The sequence below is a fragment of the Elephas maximus genome, chromosome 3 (genome assembly GCF_024166365.1).
Source record: "Elephas maximus indicus isolate mEleMax1 chromosome 3, mEleMax1 primary haplotype, whole genome shotgun sequence".
In the NCBI taxonomy this organism is placed as follows: domain Eukaryota; kingdom Metazoa; phylum Chordata; class Mammalia; order Proboscidea; family Elephantidae; genus Elephas; species Elephas maximus.
This window is the reverse complement of record NC_064821.1, coordinates 37229832-37252133: the sequence shown is the minus strand read 5'-3', so window position 1 is coordinate 37252133 and position 22302 is coordinate 37229832. Positions and strand designations below refer to the sequence as shown.

The following is a 22302-nucleotide window of genomic DNA, read 5'->3' as shown; positions in this document are numbered from 1 at the left end:
TTTCCAGAGTGTTGAAAGTGTTCTAAAGTTACCTGGTAGTTGTGAATGTACTCTGTGAATGTACTTATAAATCAGACGTGTACCCTTTAAATGGTGAACTGCATGTTATATGAATTATATCTCAATAAAGCTGTTTAAAAAACCCAACTGTTGAGACTGAGACACAGCAGCAACACACCTCTGGTTCCAGAACCTTCTTTTCTGTCACTCTGGCTAGTGGTTCACCACCCATGCACCTTGGTTTCCTGGTGGGTCAGGTGGGAGTGGTCAGCCTGTATATATCAAGGCATGCCCCGCCCCTTGGACCCAGGAGGGAAAGATGTGGCCTGGGCAGGTGGCCCTGAGGGGGCAGTCCAGGTGGGTACCATGCTTCAGGGTGATCTGCCCCATTGGGGCTGGCTCTGTGCTGACTGAAGGTAGCAGGAACAAACCCGTCAGCCCAGAGGTAGAGAGGTGCTGTGGATTGAAATGTGTTCCCCAAGAAGGTATGCTGACGTCCTAGTCCTGGTACCTGTGAAAATGACCTTGTTTGGAAGCAGGGTCTTTAAAGACATTAGCAAACAGTTAAGTTCACATGAGACCATAGTGGAGTAGAAAAACCAAAACCAACCCCATTGCCATAGAGTTGATTCCAACTCATGGTGACCCCATGTGTTACAGAGTAGAACTGCTCCATAGGGTTTTCTTGGCTGTAATCTTTACAGAAGGAGATCACTAGGCTTGTCTTCCATGACACCACTGGGTGAATCTGAACTGCCAACTTTTGGGTTAGTAGTGGAGTGCAAACTGTGCCACCCAGGGAGTAGGGTGGGTCCTAATCCAATCTGAGTGGTGTCCTTATAAAAAGGGGAGAAAAGATGCAGAGACACAGGGGAAGACAAGTGCCATGTGAAGACGCCTCTACAAGCCAAGGGATGCCAAGGATCACCGGGGGCCACTGGAAGATAGGAGAAAGGAATGGAATGGTTCTTCTCTCAGAGCCTCAGAAGAAATCAACAACCTGATTTGGAATCTCAGCCTCCCGAACTGTGAAAAAATAAATTCCTGTAAAAAAATAAATTCCTGTTCTTTAAAGCTCCCCCGCACTTTGCAGTATATTGTACGGACACCCCAGAGACTGAGACAAAGAGTCTGGGTTGGAGGTGAGGATCCCGTGGGGCCCCGAGGAAACTGAGGCTCAGGCCAGGGTCTGTGTGGGGTCGAAGGACAGGCTTCAACCAAGTCACAGGACAGGCTCCCTCTGGGCCCCCAAGGTGGGCTAGGCAGCAGCTAGCACCAAGCCCCTTCCCCTGGGCTCTGCTGGTCTTAAGTGGGTTGGTCTGAGTGACCTTGGCTACGTCGAGCCGCGGCCCCCAGCCTCTCTCCCCCTGGTAAAACAGCCCACCAAGACGGACCCTTGTTTCACTTCTGCTTTCAAAATGAAGCCCCGTGTGGGAATAGGACCGCTGCGGGGTTTGAGTCTTAGGTCAGAAGCGCCCCGACCCAGCCTCTTTCTGGGAGGAGCTCAGGTCCAAGGGACCATGGAGAGGAACACACTCTCTGGGGGACTGTGTGGCAAGCTCCCTCTGAGTGGCCAATGACTTAGGCTGCTCTGCTGATAGTTTCCGGGTTCTTGGGGGTCTAGGGCAGGTAGCGCCCTAGGGAACCTGCTTTCTGGACCCCTGGAGCTTCAGGAGCGAAACAACCAAACCCACTGCCATGGAGTTGACCTGACTCAGCAACCCCATGTGTGTCAGAGTAGAACTGTGCTCCACAGGGTTTTCAATAGCTGCATTTTCGGAAGTGCCTTTCTTCAGAGGTGCCCCTGGGGGGACTCAAACCTCCAAGCTTTTGGTTAGTAGTGGTGTGCTTAACAGACTGCACCACCAACGGACTCCAGCTAAACAACAATCCCTGAAAACACTGTTTCCAGGATGGCAAGCAGTCGGGAGGAACGCAGCTCTCGGGTGTCATGGATTAAACTGTATCCTCCAAAAACGTGTGGAATCCTAAAGCCTATACCTATGCGATAAGGAGCCCTGGTAGCACAATGGTTAAAGTGCTTGGCTGCTAACTGAGAGGTCGGTGGTTAGAACCCATCAGCCGCTCTGAGGGAGAAAGATGAGGCAATTTGCTTCTATAAAGATTTACAGCCTTGGAAACCGTATGGGACAGCTCTACTCTGTCCTCTAGAGTCACTACGAGTCAGAACCAACATAACAGGACACAACAACACACCTATGAGCGGAGCCCCTGGGTGGCATAAATGGTTAAGTGCTCAGCTGCTACCTGAAAGGCTGATGGTCTGAACCCACCCAGAGGTGCTGCAGAAGACAGGCCTGGTGATCTGCTTCTGAAAGGTCACAGCTTTGAAAACCCTATGGTGCCATCTTACTCTGCTCATAGGGGCTGCCATGAGTAGGAAGTGACTCAGCGGTAACTAACAGCAGCAACATACCTGTGGGTGTGATCCCATCTGGAAACAGGCTTTCTTTGTTATGTTAATGAGATCAGATTAGTGTAGGCCCTGTCTTAGGCCAATTACTTTCCAGACATAAAAGCAGATTAGGCACAGAAGCAAGCAAGCACAAGTGGGGGAAGGTACATGCCAGGTGGCTATCTCTAAGGAGCAGAAGGACCTTCTCCCAGAGCTAACAGAGAGCCTTCCCCCTAGAGCTGGTACCCTAAATTCAGACTTCTAGTCTCCTAAACTGTGAGGAAATAAATTTGTTCTTTTAAGCTACCCAGAGAAACCAAACCCACTGTCACTGAGTCAATTCCGACTCACAGCGACCCTGTACAACAGGTAGAGCTGCCCCATAGGGTTTCCAAGTAGCAGCTGGTAGATTTGAACCGCCGACCTTTTTGGTCAGCAGCTGAGCACCAGGGCTACAATTCTGTTATAACAGCACTAAGAAACTAAGACATGGTGCGTCCATGGGCGGGAGGGCAGCCCCAGCCCAGCTTCTCCACCCTTGGGAACCAGGTACCAGCCCAGTTGCCATCAGCTGACCCTTCAGGCTCTGCGAGGTACCCCTTCCTGTTTTCTGGTGAGGGTTGCACAGGGAGGCAGCAGCCCCCGCCTGAGCGTCCACTGTGTCTGGGCCTCACCACAATCAACTTCTCTTTTTGAGAGCTGAAAAAAGTCCCAGATGCTGGGGGCTGTGCAGAGCTCCACAGAAACTTCCTCAAGGACACTGAGAGACAGCGCGGCAGGGCTCGGGCGTACCGGGTCTGTGGCTGCCTGTGGTATGGCCTGGGCTGGTCAGTTGCAGCAGTGAATTGTGTCCCCCAGAAGGACATGTCCATGTCCAAATCCCCAGAAGCCATGAGCAGGACCTTGTTTGGAGAAAGGGTCTTTGCATGTGATCAAGTTGAGGACATACTGGATTAGAAACCTGTTGCTGTCAAGTCTATTTTGACTCATGGTGACCCCATGTGCTACAAAGTAGAACTGCTCCACAGAGTTGGCTGTAATCATTAAGGGCAGCAGACTTCCAGGTCTTTCTTCCTCAGTGCCACTGGGTTGGTTCGAATCGTCACCTTTTAAGTTAGGAGTCGGATGCCAATCGTTTGCACCACCCAGAGACCTTACTGGAGTAGGGTGGGCCCTAAATCCGAAGACCAGTGTCCTTATAAGAGACAGAGAGAAGACACAGCTACAGAGACTACAGAGAAGACGGAGATGTGAAGACAAAGCCAGAGACTGGAGTGATGGGACCACAAGCCCAGGAATGCCTGGAGCTACCAGAAAATGGGAGTGGCAAGGAAGGCTCCTACCCTAGATTTTCCAGAGGGAGCGTGGCCCTGCTGACACCCTGATTTCAGACTTCCGGTCTCCAGAATGGTGAGAGAATAAATTCCTGTTGTCGTAAGCCAGGGTTTGTGGTCACTTGCTACGGCAGCCACAGGAAGTTAATACTCCGGCACACCTCCTGGGGCTTGGTTTTCTCATCTGTATAATGAGCAGGGCTGTTATGAGGCCAGAGAGGATGGGTCAAGACCGTGGGACCCAAAGCCTGACTCCCAGCAAGGCAGAGGGCATGAGAACTAATAATTCTCGTTATCAGAAAGCGAAGCTTGGGCCATCTCAGAACTGCTGGAGCTTACTTCTGACAACTTCTAAACTGTGCGTACCCGAGGTAAACAACACTAGGTCTTGTGAGGGCTATGAGTTATGACGCTAAGGCAGCGGTTCTCACTGGGGGCGATTCTGCCTTCAGGGGACCTTGGACAATGTTTGGAGACATTTTTTGCTTATCGTATTTGGGTAGGGGGGAAGCTACTGGCCCTGAGTGGGTGGAGGCCAGGTACATTGCTCAACGCCCTAGAGTTCACAGGATGGCCCCCACCACTGAGAATGTTCTGGAACCAAACATCAGCAATGTCAAGGTTGGGAACTTGGATGAAGACTTTTGAGCTGCGCTTGCTGGCTCCTTGAGCTCAGATCTGCTCTCCTATAGTCAGGAAGCATGGCTGCCCTGGTCAGAGACTAAGATCATGTGTCCCCAACCACTGTCCCTCAGAGGGGTGAATGGGCCGTGCATGGAGTCTGTGCCATGGGTGTGCAGGAGACCAATGAGGAACTGTGTGGTTCTGGGAGAGCACGGCCAGGAAGCATCGGACCAGATTGGAGATGCCCAAGGAAGAAGGGTCTTGGGACCCTCAGCACTCGGAATAGCTCTGAAGGAGTGGTGCTCATCTGCCCTCCCAGGGGACACTGGGCAATGTCTGGGGACATTTGTGGTTGCCATGACTTGGGGGAGGATGCTACTGGCATCGAGTGGGTGGAGGCCAGGGATGCTGCTCAAAACCCTACAGTGCACAGGACAACCCCCACCACAGAGAATGTTCCAGAACCAAATGTCCACAGTGCCAACGCTGAGAAACCCTGCTCTGAGCTAAAACCACCTTAGCCCCTTCAAAACTGTCACCACAGGAGGTGTGCTCACTGTACTGGGTTTGGAATTCAGTGTGGGTACCGCCCCTCAAGTAGGTCATGAACTGCAGGGAATATGACCACGTAGTGTCTTCCTGGAGAGCCTGAAGTACACCAGGTAAGCACACCCTTCTGACTCATGGATGCAGACGCCCTCCTTGGGGTGACTAACGGTCCTCAATGGCAGTCAGGAGAATGTACCAGAATCCCTGAGAGCAGCTCTGAAGGGAGGAAAAGGAGGGGATGCTGTATCCGCATCACTGGAGTAATCATAAGCCCCATGAAAGGGTGGCAACACCTAAACCCGCCAGCTGTTACTCTGTGCGTACTACAGAGGATGGAACGCCTCCCCCTAAGGATAGGTCCATGTCCAGATCCCTGGAACCTGTGATGGTGACTTTGTTTGGAAAAAGGGTCTCTGCTGCTGTGATCAAGTTGAGGAGCTTGAGATGACATTATTCTAGGATCATCTAAACCCAACGACAAGTGTTCTCATAAGAGGGAACAGGAAAAGACACAGACACAGAAGAGGAAGCCATGTGACGACGGAGGCAGAGACTAGAGTGATGTGGCCTTAAGCCCAGGAACACCTGGAGCCACCAGAAACTGGGAGCGACAAGGATCATCTACTAGAGCCTCGAGGAAAATGCATCCCTCCTGACACCTTGATTTCGGACTTCTGGTCTCCGGAGCTGAGAGAATAAATTTCTGTTTTTATAGCCAGTTGCCATCGAGTCGACTCTGACTCATGGAAACCTAACCTGTTCTTATTTGTGGTAGCAAATAAATGAAAAAAAAAAAAAAAAACCCAAAGGTGTTGTTGTCGAGTCAACTCCAACTCACAGTGACCCTGTAAAGCAGAGAACTGTTCCAATGCGTTTCCGAAGTTGTAATCTTTACAGAAACAGATGGCCACATCTTTCTCCTGTGAAGCCACCAGTAGCTTTAAACTGTTGACCTTTTGGTCAGCAGCCAAGCCCTTCACCACTGAGACACCAGGGCCCTCCCCATTTGTGGTACGTGGGTTCAATTCCTGGCCAGTGCGCCTTAGGTGCAGCCACCCATCTTTAAGTGGAGGGTTGAGCGCTGCTGTGATGCTGAACAGGTTTCAGTGGAGCTTCCAGACCAAGACAGGTTAAGAAGAAAGTCCTAATGACCAACTTGTGAAAACCAGACAGTGAAAACCCCAGGGATCGCCATCGTCTGATCCACAACCAATCCTGGGGATGGTGCAGGACAGGGCAGCGTTTCGTTACGTTGTGGGTGGGGTCGCCCTGAGTCGGGGCCGACGTGATGGCAGCTAACAACAACAATAACATACAGAAGAGAAAAATAGGCTCCAACTCTTGGCACAGGGCCAAGTCCTAGGTTCTCCATTAATTTCTTGATGATGACTTCAGAGATGCAGAGGAATAGTAATGTATAAAGCCGATATACCAGCTGACTATATATAATTTCAGTGAACTCCTACAGCAGCCCTCTGAGGTGGCTACATAGTCCTGAACCCACGGACAAGGGGAGGCAGCTGCGGATCAAGGTGGTCAGGGAGTGGTGTGCCACTCCACACCCACCTTACCCACTCTACCAAGGATCTCAGACCATCCGGGGAGTTTTTTGGTGTTTTTTTTTTAAAAAAGCAGAGTCTGAGACCGGGACCACAAACCCAGAGCTGTAGATCCCTGAGCCAGCACATCACCCCTGGCCCTCACCAGGTGACGGCACACTGTGGTATTCTCAAACAGGCAACCACTCTTGTCCTATGAGTGAGAGCTGCTGTGTGGACTCTTTCAGACCCACCTCCAGAAGGCTCACCCACAAAGGCACATTGATGGCTCCCACGGGGTTTGGCCAACACAACACTCCCCAGCCCTTACCAGGTGATGGTGTACTATGCTGTTCTCAAACATGTGACACATCTGTCGTGAAACCTCCACCTAGTGAGGGATGCTGAGTGGTCTCTTCCAGACCCACATCCAAAAGGCTCACCCACAAAGACACAACCACAGTGCCCATGCAGTTTGGCCAATGGGGACATTGGCTGTGGAATTTCCTTCCCACTGTCTCTACAGAATTCATGACCCCCCCTAGGCAGCCCCATCCAAGTGATAACCATCTCCAGGCCCAATCCCACCTGTCTATTGTCTCCTTAGCTGCCCGTAGTACAGTGAAGTATTTAATACGGCCCTTCTAGCCATAGTCTTTGGGACTCCCACCAAACGACTTGGTGGGACTAGGCAAATGAGGTGCTTGTGGCCTACCAAAGGGATTGGACAGCTTACTAATAAAGGAAACAAAGTGCATGGCATTCTTGTGGGGTAGGGGGGACCATGCAAATAAGGTGTATGAAACCCTAAAAAGGGAATTGGTCAGTTTTGCCATCCTACTAGGCTTAAAGGGAGACAACGGAAGAAAGAAGGAGCTGTAACATGGAGGACAGCGAGAAACAAAGGCACAGCAGTAGCAAGAGTGGCAGCAGTGCTAAATGAAGAATTGGGAGACCAGTGCGAGACGGTGGGGCTTGCTGACCCGTGATGCTAAGAGTTGAAACACTTGCCCAATAAAGCACCCAGCAAGGCCCAGTGGCAGAGGGTCCCCAGCAGGGCCCAGCAGCAGAAGGTGAGAAGGAGCTGCCCTGATCAAAGAACTACATCCTGCGTTATTCTTATTACTTCCAAATTGATCCCGATCCCATGTTGTACTGTTAGTTCCCTTATAAACCACTTAACTGTAGGTTCATGAGTTCTGTGAGACATTGCAGCGAATTATGGAACCCAAAGACGGGAAGGGGAGTGTTGGGGGGAGGGGGAGTAGTTGATGTTAGACACGATGGCGTGGTACAGAAGCTTGGAAAAGGTGGACATTTGGGACACCTTTAACCTCTGCCTCATATAAGCCAGCTTTCTGTTGATCGTTATAAAAGAAACTACTCATTTACCCCTAACACTACCCTATACCTTGCCCCTTGTCTTCCATCTCCCTACACAGCACTCCCCTATCTGCTCGGCCGAGCACTCCCTCTTCTCCTTCTAGCCCTGGGTCATCTGCAGTCCCTCAACACCCCATTACCTCGAGCACAGGCCCGGCGCCCAGGATGGTGCGCTCGACGCCACAGGCGTAGCCCTTCTGGCTGAGTGCGGTGAGGCAGTGGATGAGGAAGTTGGTGCTTTGCGTCTTGCCCGAGCCGCTCTCGCCCGAGATGACGATGCACTGGTTGAGATGCTTGCGCAGCATGGCGTGGTAGGCCGCGTCGGCAATGGCGAAGATGTGGGGCTCCAGCCGGCCCAGCTGCTGGTTCTCGTACATCTTCACGTACTTGGGATTGTAGATGGGCAGGAATTTGAAGGGGTTGATGGCCACGAGGATGCTGCCGGCGTAGGTGTAGATCTTCTGCTGCAGGAAGCGCCGCTTGAGGTTGCGCAGCAGGTTGGCCTCGGTCAACTCGGGCAGGTCGCACAGGTCGTCAAAGTCGGCCTGCTGCCAGGGCAGGAAGCCGCGCTGCGCCAGGCCCCGGGCCGCTGCCGCCTGTGCCACCAGCTGCATGTGCAGATACTTGATGGTGCCATCAGCATTGCGCTCCTGCAGTAGGAAGTAGTAGCCATCGCAGCGCGGATGCTCGTCCTGGGCGCGGCGTGGCCACAGCAGCACGCGGTGCACAGGCGAGTCGTTGGCGTCCAGCACCCACTCCTCGCCACCTGACTCCTTCACCTCCACCAGCACGTAGCGCTTGGAGCCGTCCAGGTGCAAGGTGGCGATGGCGTCGCGGATGACGTCGGACGTGGTGGTGTCCTTCGTGGCCGTCACGCGGCAGGAGGCCTGGCTCTCGGCAGACAGCTGTGGGTAGATGTGCAAGTGGTAGGACGCCTGCTCGGGGCCGGCCCGGCTGCCCGCCTCGCTCACACTCATCCTGCTGCTGCCGCCGCCGGCCCGGGCTCCGCATGCCTCAGGGCTCGGGGTGTGCGTCTGCGGGATCTGCAAGGGAAGGGGGACACAGTTAGGGCTGCAAAGTGCAGGTTTGTGGTGCTGTGGATTGAACTGCGCCCTCCCAAAATATACATTGTAAATCCTAACCCCTATACCTGTATGTTGTGGACTGAACTGTATTCCCCGCAAAATACTTGTAGGAATCCTAATCCAATGCCTGTGTGTGTGTGTTCTGCATTGAATTGTGTTCCCCAAAATAGGTGTAGAATTCCGTGGAAGGTCCCGGGATAGAGCAAACCATTTGTGCTCAGCTGCTAATCTAAAGGTTGGCGGTTTGTACCTACTCGGAGGCACTATGGAACAAAGGCCTGGTGACCTGTTTCCATAAACATTGTTATTGCGTGCTGTCGAGTTGATTTCAACTCATGGAAAACCTTATGGTGCAGTTCTACTCTGTAACACATGGGGTCATTATACATCAGACCGACTTCACAGCAACAGGTACTAACCTAAAGGCAGGCAGTTTGAATCAACCCAGTGGAGCTGTGGAAGGAAGGCCTGGCGATCTGCTTTCATAAAGATTACAGCCACGAAAACCTTACAGAGCTCAGTTCTACTCTGTAACACATGGGGTTGCTATGAGTTTAAATCAACTTGATGGCAAAGGGTTTGGTTTTGATATCTGTGAATATAATTCTGACTGGAAACAGATTTTTCTTTGTTATGTTAATGAAGCCACTATCAGTGTGTCTTAAACTGACCACTTTTGAGATACAGGCAGTCCCCGGCTTATAACTAAGGATAATGAACTAATTCCGTTCCTAAATCTGTCTTTAGGTCAAATTTGTACGTAAATCGGGTTAGGTACAATTCTCATATCTCATGCCAGTTAGCCACAGGTTTTGTCTTAGTATACAGTGTACCTTTCTATGCATAAAAAATTAAAGAAACACTTCCCAATACACTAAAACATCTTTAATACAATAATACAGTAATAATACTGGTCTGATGGACACTACAAAGAAGTGCCTGTTCATTATCCATGTATGTGCCTCAAATTTTTAATATAATAGGCTTTACAGGGGTGGGCTCGCAACAAGTTGTACTTAAGTTGGATGTTCGTGATCTGGGGATTGCCTGTACAAAAGAGCAAATTAGGCACAGAGAAGCAAGTACCAATGCAGTGGCCACGTGGAGACTGGCAAGCAACCGAGGAAGCCAGGGCTATGGAAGCTGAGACAAAGGTCATCCCCCAGAACGGACAGAGAGAGAGCCTTCCCCTAGAGCTGGTGCTCTGAGTTCAGACTTCTAGCCTCCTGAATCGTGAGAAGATAATTTTGTTTGTTAAAGCCACCCACTTGTGATATCTGTTACAGCAACTTCAGGAGACTAAGACATTGTGGATACAACGCTACTGGGAAATAAGGTTTTCTCTGTAATGTTAATGAAGCCATATCAGTGTAGGGTGGGTTCCAAACCTAATCACTTCTGAGTTATAAAAAACCAAGGAGACACAGAGACATGCAATCACAAAGAGGGGAAGATAGAGGTGAAGATCGACAAGGAGCCGAGGAATGCCAACAGCTACCAGAAGCTGAAACAGACAAGGAAGGACTTCTTACAGCCATGCCCTGAATTTGGACTTCTAGCCTCCAGGACTGTGAGATAATAAACACCTGTTCTTTAAAACTACCCACTGATGGGATTTCTGTTACAGCAGCACTAGGAGACTGAGACAAGGGGTGACCCTGATACCAGCGCTCAGGCAGACTGTGCATCCTGTGGGCACTGGACCCCTGGCTGGAAGCCCCTGCCCTGACTGGATACTGCCCTGAGGCCAGACATGACCACACAGGGCTCCTGGGGAGGGCAAAAGAGCCTCCAGCCCCTAAACTGGATCTTTGACTTATAGGTCAAGGCTCTGACAGTTCTAGTATTGCTAGCCAGACCAAACCCTGCCTCAAGACTAGGAGCCCCGAGACCCCCGAGGAGGAGAATTGGATTGGGGAGAACCACTGAGACCCCCAGGGAGAGGGACTGGGTCGAGGAGAACCCCTGAGATCCTCGGGGAGGGGGGCGAGGGTGGGAGAACCATGGAGGCCCCAGGGAGGAGGGCCGAGTCAGGGAGAACTGCTGAGACCCCTAAGAGAATTGTTCAAAGGGCGTCTGCTGCTGAAACCCACCACCCCATCTACTTGTGAGAAACACATCCTGATGAGGTGGGTGGGCTTCTAAAGGACCCCCAGCCCATCCTCCTCATGATGGCCAACATTGTCACTGACAAGGAAAGACCAAGGGACAAGGGACTGGGGAACCAGGATGGCTAAACATGACAGGGTCCTGGACCAGGAAGAGGACATGATGGAAAAAGTGGTGAAAACTGAAAAAAGTCCGAAGTATCGTCAACTGAAACGAGCCAGTGTCGATTCTTAGCCAGGACAAATGCACTGTGCAAAGGTGGGGTGCCATTAGGGGAAGCGGGGTGTGGGGTAGATGGGGACCCTCCATCTCTGCAACTTTCCCTCTCTGTACCAACTCTGCAGAAAATCTAAAATTACTGTCAACAAAAAAGTTTATTTAAAAAAAAAAAAGAGCCAGTTAGGCTGGGTGAGCCCCTGAAACTACTGCCCTGAGATAATCTTTAAACCTTAAACCAAAAATATCCCCTGAAGCCTTCTTTAAGCCAAACAATAGTTTAGCTTAACTAGTAAAGAACACCTGCCTTGAACATTATGCTCTTTTAAGAAGTATCTATACTGGATCCATTTGACAACAGTAACTCAAAACGTCAGACAGGAAGCTTAAGGGGCAGTGAGCTTATGTTAATAGAGGAAGAACAACTCAGAAAAGGGGGGTGAGAATGGTTGCACAGCTGGAATAATGTAATCAGTGTCACTGAATTGTACACGTAGAAACTTAAATTGGGGCATGTTCTGCTGTGGGGATTCTCAACAACAACAACAAAAGATGCAAGTGCTTCCAAAGAGGTTGCAGGGAAAAAAAGAAAAGGCAGTTGATGCTGGTGCAGCCCATTTGGTGTCACCTAGCATGAGGTAGAAATGTGGCAGGGGTCACGTGTGCACGGTCACTATGCGCCAGCCATGACGGCCAAGGAGACGAGATGAACCAGACCTTAGCTCAAAGCCCAGCGCGAGGGTGCATCCAGCACAACGATAAAGGACCTGCAAGGGGGGGTGATTATCCCGGAGAGCTGGGAAAGGCTTCAGGGAGCCGGGAACATCTAAGAGGGATGAAGGTAACGTCTGAAGGATGAAGAGCTCGAGCAGCAGGTGGGCAAAAGGAGGGGAAGAGGGTGTGGTAGGCCCACCACCTGTTTTTATAAAACAAAGGTTTATTCTAATATAGCCAAGCCCATTTGTTTACATATTATCTATTCCCTACTATGGTGGAATTGAATAGCTCCAACTGAGACCACATGGCCTGCAGGGCCTAAAATATTTTCTATTGGCCTTTTATGGGAAATATGTGTACCTAAGGCTTGAAAATAAAGACTCAGATATGTGTACACCAATGTTTACAGTGGCACAATCGCCAAAACGGTGGAAATGACCAGTATTCATCAACAGATATGCATGTGATGGCATATTACCAAAAAAAAAAAAAAGCCAAACTCATTGCCATCGAGTCAATTCCAACTCAAAGTTACCCTACAGGACAGAGTAGAACTGCTCCATAGGGTTCCCAAGAGTGTAAATCTTTAAGGAAGCAGATCGCCACGTCTTTCTCCTGCAGCATGGCCGATGCCTTTGAACTGCTAACCTTTCGGTTAGCAACCAAGTGTTTTAACCTCTGCACCACTAGGGCTCCTAATGGTGTATTACTCAGCCCTCAAAACGAATGAAGCGCTGATACATGCTATGACGTGGACGAACTTTGAAAACATGACGCCGAGTGAGAGAGCCAGACACTAAAGGTCACATAGTGTGGGATTCCATTGAAATGAAGCGTCCAGAATAGGCAAATACACAGAGACAGGAAGTAGATTAGTGGCTGCCAGCAGCTGAGGGAGAGGGATGGAGAGTGACTGCTAATGGGTATGGGGCTTCCTTTTAGGGTGATGAGAATGTTCTGGGAACTAGACAGAGGTGGTGGCTGCACAACACAGTGGATGGACTAAATGCCACTCAACTGCTCACTTTAAAATGGTTAATTCTTTGTGACGTGAATTTCACCTCAATACAATTTTTAAAAACAGTGCAGTCTGGTTCCATGTATGTAAAATTCTAGAAAATGCAAACTCAGCTATAGACTGCTGACCAGTGGCTGCATGGCAGGGAGGTAGTGAGGAGTAGGGAAGGAGGGAACAAGGTGGGAGGGAGGGGCTGCACAGGGGCAAGGGGAAGCTTTGGGCTGGGGGGCGGGGGGATGAGTCATTCACTGTCTTGATCATGGTGATGGCTTCATGGGGTGTTTACAGGTGTCAAAACTCACCAAATTACACATTAAACAGGCAGCAAACTGTACCTCAATTGTTACTGTTGTTAGGTGCTACTCAGTCAATTTCAACTCATACTGACCCCTTGTAACAGAACAGAACTGCTTCATAGGGTTTTCTAGCTTGTAATCTTTGCAGAAACAGATTGCTGGGCCCTTCTTCCTCAGGACCACTGGGTGGGTTCAAACTGCTGATCTTTTGATTACCAGCCAAGTGCTTCACTGCTGCACCACCAGGGCTCCTGTACATCAATTACAACTCCTTAGAGCTGTTTAAAAACAACTCGGTGGATTACAAAAGGACCCAATTCCCCACGAGCTGATCTTTTTAAAACACTTGGTCCTATTTTCAGAATGTTAAACTAACTATTTTCAAAATGTCCACTAACACTGTAGCTAGGACATCCCCCCTGAGAAAATGGTTTGAAATCTGTGATGGTGTTAGCAGTGCAAGGGGCCACGTGACACTGTTTACCTGGCCGTCCCAGGTAGCAGGAGAGTTAACCGGCAGAACTTCATGGGGAACACTACGCGGCCCTGAGATGTTTACAAAGACCTGCAGGCTTCTGAGCCACGTGGGAAATGCAGGAGCCAGACTCCAAGAGGCACAACGTGGTCACAGCCACACAAACGCATGTGTGCACCCAGGGATGTGCACACGCATACAGGCACATACATACCTATAAGTGTATGAACACACACGACACACTAGTACAAGGGCATACGTGTACACGTACACACACGCACACACACGGACACACACATACACATGCCCAACTCATGCGTGCACAGACACAGGGAACATATGCTGTCATTCTAGAACATACATGCACATACTTGTGCACATACAGACACATGCACACACACAGTCACAGACTGCCATACAGGCATGCAGACACATGTGAACACAGAGCACAGGCTTGCACACTGGGGACACACATGCACACTTACATGCGCATACTCGGACACACGTAAAAGCACATGCTTTGCACATCCACAAATAAATGTTCACGTACACACTCATACGCACACAGACGCACACACTGGAACACACCTGCAAACGCACACATTTGCATGCATTCATATGCACCTCTACTACACTCATGTGCACAGTCACATTGACATGTATACGCAAACGTGCACAATGCACACATATGTGCACATACCCATGTATACACTGGCACACACACGCAAGCACACACATACGTGCACACTCACGCCCAGAGCCAGGATTTCAGATGGGGTCCCCCCTGACCTGAGCACATGTGGTGGCAGTGGGCGCGCACCACAGCTTCCGGAGCGGCAGTCCGGCTCAGGCTGCCGGCTTCACTGTCTTATGTCCAAACAGCCCTGACGTTGGCAGAGGGTGTCCCGGACACCACGCCTGCTCCGCCTCCCTGCGCTGATCCACTCTGACCACAGAGTGGTTATGTGCTGATGATCTGGACCCCACGGGTTCCTGCGGTCCCCCCACACATTCTCACCGGCTAGACAGGCAGAAGGTAGCACGGCCACTTTGTGCCTCCAGGGCTCCCCTGAGAGCAGAGGCCTGTGTATGACTTCGGGGAGCCAGGGGCAGTCACAGGACCAGCTGATGCATGCCCAGCCCCCATGGGGCCACAGCCCGACCCACCCACAATTCAGGAGGAAGTTGATAAAGCTTGCTCAAGACCTTCCGGGCTGCGGGGTGGGGGTGGGGGGGAGGGGGTGGTGAGGAGCAGGCACTTCCTCGCATCAAGGCCGGGTGGCCGGAATCAGCTGGAAGCCACACACTGGAACTCCCAGCGTCTGGCCTGCGGGTCGCCATAACTACCTGCTGCAGCTTGCCCTCCACCCACCCCACCACCCAACCCACTCCATGACTCTCAAGCCCTGGACTGCCTGTGGCCCTTACCCACACCCCCCCGGCCCGCCCCAGCTCCTCCCCAGCACCCTTCTGAGACCCCAGAGAAAAAGTTCTGCGCGTTCTCTTCCCTCCAGGAAATAGCTCCCATGGCCTTGCCTTAAAACCAGAAATAACTGAAGGGGCCTGGGTGGCGCAGTTGGTTTGCCAACCTAAAAGCTGGCAGTTCATACCCACTCAGCCGCGTCACAGAAGAAGGGCCCAGTGATCTCCTTCCGTAAGGATTACAGCCAAGGAAACCCTATGGAGCAGTTCAGCTCAGTAACACATGGATTCCCAAGTCACAAACCAAAAACAAAAACAGAGATAGATGGTCAACCCTTGTCTACCCCAAAGCTCTCCTCGTGCATCTAGGCCCAGGAAAAGTCCTATTCCCTCCCCACGCTTCCACCTTGCAGAGTGTGTGCACTTTCATCCCGACCACCCTGTAGACCAATGCATGCCCCCACTGCTCCCCAAAAATGCCCGCCAAGCCCCTGCCACAGCCGGGCCAACCCCCTGGCCAGGGCCTCTCCCAGCCTACCTGGCCCTCCTCACTGTGGACTGTGTGGCCCTGGACACATGGGACATGTCCTGGGTCTGTCTGCTGCTCTGTTCCAGGGCCATCCACTCCGCAGCCACCTGCCCACTCCTGCCCTGCTCAGAACCTCTCAGCAGAGATTAGCCCTCCCACTGACCTCATCCCACCTCTCATTAATGTGTCCTCAGCATGGCCTGTCCTGTCACCCCTGGCCAACAGGGCCTCCCATCTCCAATCTCTTCAAACGTTATAGATGTGGGCATCCCAGCACAAAAGTACCCAGAGGTGCCCCACTGCCAATCCCATCCATCCAGGCCTCGGAGCGCTTGGCTATTTGGTTTGAGCCATGGTGGCCACCCTTTGGCCCCCACACTAGCTGAGTGGACTTGCTTGGGCCATACCCTGAGACATCTGCTGGGGCCACTGATCAGCCTAAGCAGGAAGCAGCCTCCGCAAAGCCCCCAACACACAGCAGGATGGCAGCTCTCCTGGGCATGGGCTATTCCCCATGAGACACCGATTAGGTCTCTGCCTGCCCCACCAGGCTGCCCAGCTCTGCAGAGAAGCCCACTGCATGCACAAGGCAAGCAACCCTCCCCACCAGCCCGCCTCCAAGCACCTGGGCCTGCCCTGTGCCTTGTCCATGTCTCATTGGGGACCTGGCCCTGGGCCACATTGCCTCCACCTGGTGCTGGCCCTCAAACTCTCAGGGCTGGGACACTGTGCAAGTGATCCAAAACTCTTGGCTGCCCAGTGGTCAACTCCCTGACCACATTGCTTCCACTGCAAAAACCGTGGGTTGCACTATCTCCCCCAAAACCCAAGCATTGTCTCATTCTGCAAAGGGCACCCACTGCAACGTGCATCACTGCACCTACAACACTGGGCTGGTTCCCTGTGTCTAGGCCAACCTACCCTCACTCTGAAGACCTGATTCATCTGCCAAACAGACTTCCAGATTGGTCCGTCTGATCAGTAGGTCCACCTGGAACAGCATAAATGACTACTGCCTGTCTCACAGCATCTTCACCAGCACCACGTATTATTGTTTTTCTCAGTCCACATCCATGGGTTAGGCAAAAGAAGTATCGCATCACTTACATTTCTTTGACTACAATGCTGGATTAAAAAAAAAACTTCACAACAACAAAAAGAGCAGCTGCTGAGGCTACTTATATACAACCAAACACCTCATGGATTTGGTTTCTTGGTTTGGAGGACATGGTTTCATGGAGCATCCTAGTCAATTGGCCTAATGATGTGTTTAGTGCCTCTGTTCTACCTCCTACTTTGTTGTGTAGTACCTGCTGTCTTAAAAGCTTGTAAGGGGCCATCTCAGGTACAACAATTTGTCTTCATTTGCCTGATGCAACAGAGGACAAAAGAGTCAGGAACAGGAGGAAGAAATGGAATGTGTGGCTAACTGCTTCCATGAACAACTACCTCCTTTGTGTGAGACCAGAAGAACTGGATGGTACCTGGCTACCATTACTGAATACTTTGCAAAGATTCTATAGAACAATTCTGATCAAAAGGGAGAAAATGCAGAACAGAACTTCACATTCTCACGGAACCCACTTTCTAGAGCCTTGAAGGCCAGATGAACCTCTGAAACTACTGCCCTGAGAGAATCTTTAAACTTTAAACCAAAAATATCCCCTGAAATCTTCTCAAAACCAAACAATAATTTAGCTTAACTAGTAGAGAATATCTGCCTTGAGCACTGTGCTCTTCTAAGGACTATCGATACAGGATCGACTATATGACAACAGCAACTTGAAAGGTGAGACAGGGAACTTAGGGGATAGTGAGTTTATGTTAATAGAGAAGGAACAATTCAGAAAAGGATAACAAGAATGGTTGCACGACTTGAATGTAATCAATGTCACTGAACTGTACACATAGAAACTGTTGAACTGGTCTATGTTCTGCTGTGTATATTCTCAACAACAAAAAATTATTAAAAAAAAACTTTCTTTAGGGTTTATATTTCATTTTTTTGTAAACCGTTCATTTGGTTGCCCATTTTTTTCTACAGAACCACTGTTTATCTTATTGTCTCAGAAGAGCTCTTTATATAGAAAGGATGTTAGCACGTTGTTGTCTTTGCCGAAACAAATCTATACCAATGTACTTTGGTTCTGCACTATTTTTTGATGCAAATATTACATTTCAGGCAGCCAGGCCTATGGGTCATTTCTTTTATAGTGTCTATTGCTTCTTTCCTACCCCAGATCTGACAAACACCAATCTATACAGTACTTTTTTTCCTCCTTTCCTTTCTTTTTATTGTGGTGAAAATATACACATCAAAATATTCACTACGGATCTACACTTTTTGTGTGTGTCCCCCACTGCTATTTATTCTTTAAGCCTTTATCCATCAGGAAAGTATTTTGGTGTGTATTTTAGTTTCCTGTGGCTGCTGTAACAAATTACCACAAACTGGGTGGCTTAAAAACACACATACCCGCCAAAAAATTTGCTCTGTAAACTTTCACCTAAAGCACGATGATAAATTACAATAAAAACCCGAGAGATGTATTCTCTATCAGTTCGAAATTAAGGGCCATGCTCCCTCAGGACGCTCTAGGGAGGATCGTTCCTTGTCTCTCCCAGCTTCTAGTGGCCCCAGGTGTTCCTGGGCTCGTGGCTGCATCACTCCAATCTCTGCCTCCATTGTCGCATGGCCTCCTCCTCTGTCTTTTTTGCTCTTCTTAGAAGGACACTGCCATTGGATTGAGGGCCGGCCCTCCCCAATCCAGGATGATCTCGCCTAGAAACTCTTACCTTAGTTACATCTGTAAAGGCTTGATTTCCAAATAAAGTTGCATCCTGAGGTTCCGAGAGGACATGAATTCTGGAGAACACTATCCAACTCACTGTGGACTTCCTTGGTGGTGCAACCGAGTAAGTGCTCGACTACTAGCTGAAAGATTGGAGGTCTGAGTCCATACAGAGGTGCCTTGGAAGAAAGGCCTGGTGACCTACTTCCACAAAACATCAACCACTGAAAACCCTATGGAGTACAGTTCTACTCTGACACACATGGGGTCGCCACGAGTTGTAGTAGACTCAATGGCTACTAATACCATCCAACTCACTATAGCATGAGAGGTGAAACAAATGCTTTTCACAAGAGCAAAGCAACTGTTTCAATGCCTTTTATTTAAAAATCCTTCTTCCTTGCACTGATTGCTGAGCCTGTTTTTGCTTGTTAAATATTGAGCACTAGATTATTCCACACTTAGGGGTCTGCTGCTTGTGCCTGGCCATGCTGTTTGGATGACCACAGTTTCAGAGGACATTCTCAGATGAGGGCCTCTCACTCAGAGGGGCACGGACATTTTCTTCTCCAGCTCCCAAACACACCTTTCTCATGAAGCCTCATCTTCACTGGGAGTCCCTGCGTGGTGCAGTTAATGTGTTCAGCGACTAACTGAAAGGCTGGCGGTTTGAATCCACTCAGAGGCACCTCAGAAGAAAGGCCTGGTGATCTATTTCTAAAAAGCCAGCCACTGAAAACTCTATGGAGCACAGTTCTACTCAGACACACGTAGGGCGGTTAGAAGTTCGGGTCAACTTGATGGCAACTGGTTTCATCTGCATGGAGCCTGAGACCTGGGAGCCCGCCGAGCTGTGGCCGGTTCCTTGGTTCAAGGTCCTGGTTCCATGTGGATGTGAAACCTGTGCCCCAAAACCCCCTGCACGCCTGGGAGGAGACAGCTGGCCCAGAGGCAAATTCCTAAGCGGTTGGCTGAGAAGAAGGAAGGAGGCTGACCTTGGGCTGAGGAGCTGGGTCCGTGGGTTCCTGGGGATGTGGCTGGGGGAGGGGGGAAGTAGAAGTCACAGGCCTGTGAGAGGGTGTCAAGGGCAGCAGGGCTGAAAACCGCACGTGTCCTTCCTTAATTGTAACTGTCCCACCAAATGCCCTGGAGTGTACACACCTGGCCAGCCCTCTGTGTAACGTGAACAGGAAGCAAAGCACAGCCCAGCCTGATATGATCAGCCCACCCAAGGCTTGTGTAAGAACTACCTCCATCACCACAGAGAAAGCAAATTGGTGGATGCTGAAAATCCCCACCAGAACAGCTAAAAGGTGGAAACAACCCAAGTGTCCAGCAACAGATGAATGGGTAAATACAAAGTGGTCCATCCACATGATGGAATACTACTCAGCCATAAAGAGAAACGAAGTCCTGATACATGCTACGACATGGATGAATAATGAAAACATGCTCAGTGAAAGAAGCCAGACACAAAAGGTTACACAGTAAAACCTGTGAAAGCCGGAACCTATGTAAGGTGGAAACCTGTCAGAGAAGGAAAGCTAAACTATTTTCCACCAATAAAGAGTAATAGAAAACTGGTGAGACCGCACCCCGCCAAAGGAAGAAAAGTTATGACACTCAGAAAAAAGAGTTCTGGCTCTCCTAGGTTTCATGGTACTACTGTGTGATACCATTCATATGAAAAGTCTGGACAGGCACGTCTGGATCAGATCATGTATCTGATAAGGCATTTGTATCTAAAATATGCGAAGTACTCTCACACTCACTTATACAAACAACCCAATTAAAAAAACGGGTAAACGATCTGAACAGGCATTTTCCCAAAGAAGATACACAAATGGCCAACAAGCACATGAAAAGATGCTCAAGACATCATTAGCCATCAAGGAGAAGCAAATCAAAACCACAATGAGATACCACCTCACACCTACTAGGATGGCTAGAATCAGAAAGATAGTAAATGTGTAGACAAGAATGTGAAGAAATAGAAATCTTATGCATTGCTAGCAGGAATATAAAATGGTGCAGCCACTTTAGAAAACAATTTGGCAGTTCCTCAAAAAGCTAAACACATTATTACCACATGACCCAGTAACTCCACTCCTAGGCATATACCCAAGAGAAATAAAAACATAAATCCACACAAACCTTGTACGGAAATGTTCACTGCAGCACTGTTTATAATAGCCAAGAGGGGGAAACAACCCAAGTGTCCATCAACAGATGATGGACAAATACAATGTGGTCCATCCATACAGTGGAGTATTATTCAGCCATAAAAGGAATGAAGTCCTAATAGATGCTACGACATGGATGAACCTGAAAAATATGCTGAGTGAAATAAGTCAGACACAAAAGGCCACATATCGTGTGATTCCATTTACACGCTATGTTCAGAATAGGCAAGTGCAGAGACAAAAAGTAGATCACTGATTTCCAGGGGCAAGTGGGAAGGAGAAATAAGGAGTGACAGCTAATGGGGACAGTGTCTCCTTTGGGGGTGATGAGAATGTTCTGGAACTAGATAGAGGTGGTCTTTTTCATTGTCCAGCAACGAAAAAGGAAGACAAAAGAAGAACTGATGAGTCTGACCCAGGGTGTTGGCGAAGAATATTGACTATACCCTGGACAGCCAGGTGAGTAAACAAATCAGTCTTAGAAGAAATACAATCAGAATTCTCTTTAAAGGTAAAGATGGCGAGACTTCAGCTCACTTACTTTGGACGTGCCATCAGGAAAGACCAATTGCTAGAAAAAGATATCATGGTTGGTAACGTAGAGGGTTAGCAAAAATGAGGGAAACCCTCAATGAGCTGGACTGACACCACAGCCACAGCAATGGGCTCAAACGTATCAACAGTCATGAAAATGTCACAGGACCAGGTAATATTTTGTTCTGTTGTATGAGGAATTGTAGTGAGTTGGAGCTGACTTTATAGCAACTAACAACAGATAGAGGTGGTGGCTGCAGAACACTGTGAATGCGCTAAATGCCACCGAACCATCCACTTTACAACGGTCAAGTCTATCTTATGCGAATTTTATCACACACACACACACACACACACACACAAAAAAAAACTCTAGTGAAAATCCCAAACAATGAAAAATTAAAAGGTTTTGCAAAAGCCATGTTGGTATATTTTCTGTATTCTTCGAATACACGTACCTCAGTTCACCACTACCCGTCTGTCAGTGTGCCATACTGTGGTGGCTTGCATGTTGCCATGATACTGGAAGCTCTGCCACCGGTGTTTCAAATACCAGCAGGGTCACCCATGGTGGACAGGTTTCAGCTGAGCTTCCAAAGTAAAAAAGACTAGGAAGGAAGGCCTGGTGATCTACTTCCAAAAATCGACCCATCAAAACCCTATGGATCACAACAGAACACTGTCCAATAAAGTGCTAGGAGACGAGCCCCCCAGGTTAGAAGGCACTCAAAATATACAAGGGCCGCAGCCATGGACTCGAGCATACCAACGATTGCAAAGGCAGCGCAGGCCTGGGCAACGTCTCGTTCTGTTGCATGTGGGGTTGCCATGAGTTGGGGCCGGCTCAACAGCAACTAACAACGACCTCTGTTCAGAGCCGTTATCTCAGGCTCTCACAGAAGCAAGGTATAGGGAAAGGAGAGGCAACCAGAAATTAGGTCCTGGCGTGAGGAGACAAATTTGTAGTGAGCCCTGCTCAAGGCCTGGTGGAGGCTTTGCAGGGGCAGGAAACGCAGCGCTCTGTGTATCAGTTTGGTGAGCGATTTGGAATTTACAGGAACACGAGGCGAGCGGGGCCTCCA

At 49.6% G+C, this 22302-nt stretch overlaps 1 protein-coding gene across 8 annotated transcripts in view; it reads right to left on the bottom strand.

Moving 5' to 3' along the window:
* MYO9B (myosin IXB) overlaps positions 1-22302 on the bottom strand; it is a 108013-nt gene that overhangs the window by 72974 nt on the left and 12737 nt on the right. For 6 of the 8 annotated variants that reach the window (XM_049877338.1, XM_049877334.1, XM_049877340.1 and 3 more), the window contains exons 1-2: positions 14779-14925; positions 7985-8887 (exon numbers count right to left, since the gene is read on the bottom strand). In XM_049877338.1, coding sequence (XP_049733295.1) covers positions 7985-8821 — 837 coding nt within the window. In that variant the 5' untranslated portion in view covers positions 8822-8887; positions 14779-14925. Of the gene's footprint in view, positions 1-7984; positions 8888-14549; positions 14716-14778; positions 14926-22302 lie in introns of those variants that run through there. The other 2 variants (XM_049877336.1, XM_049877335.1) reach the window with 2 other exon arrangements.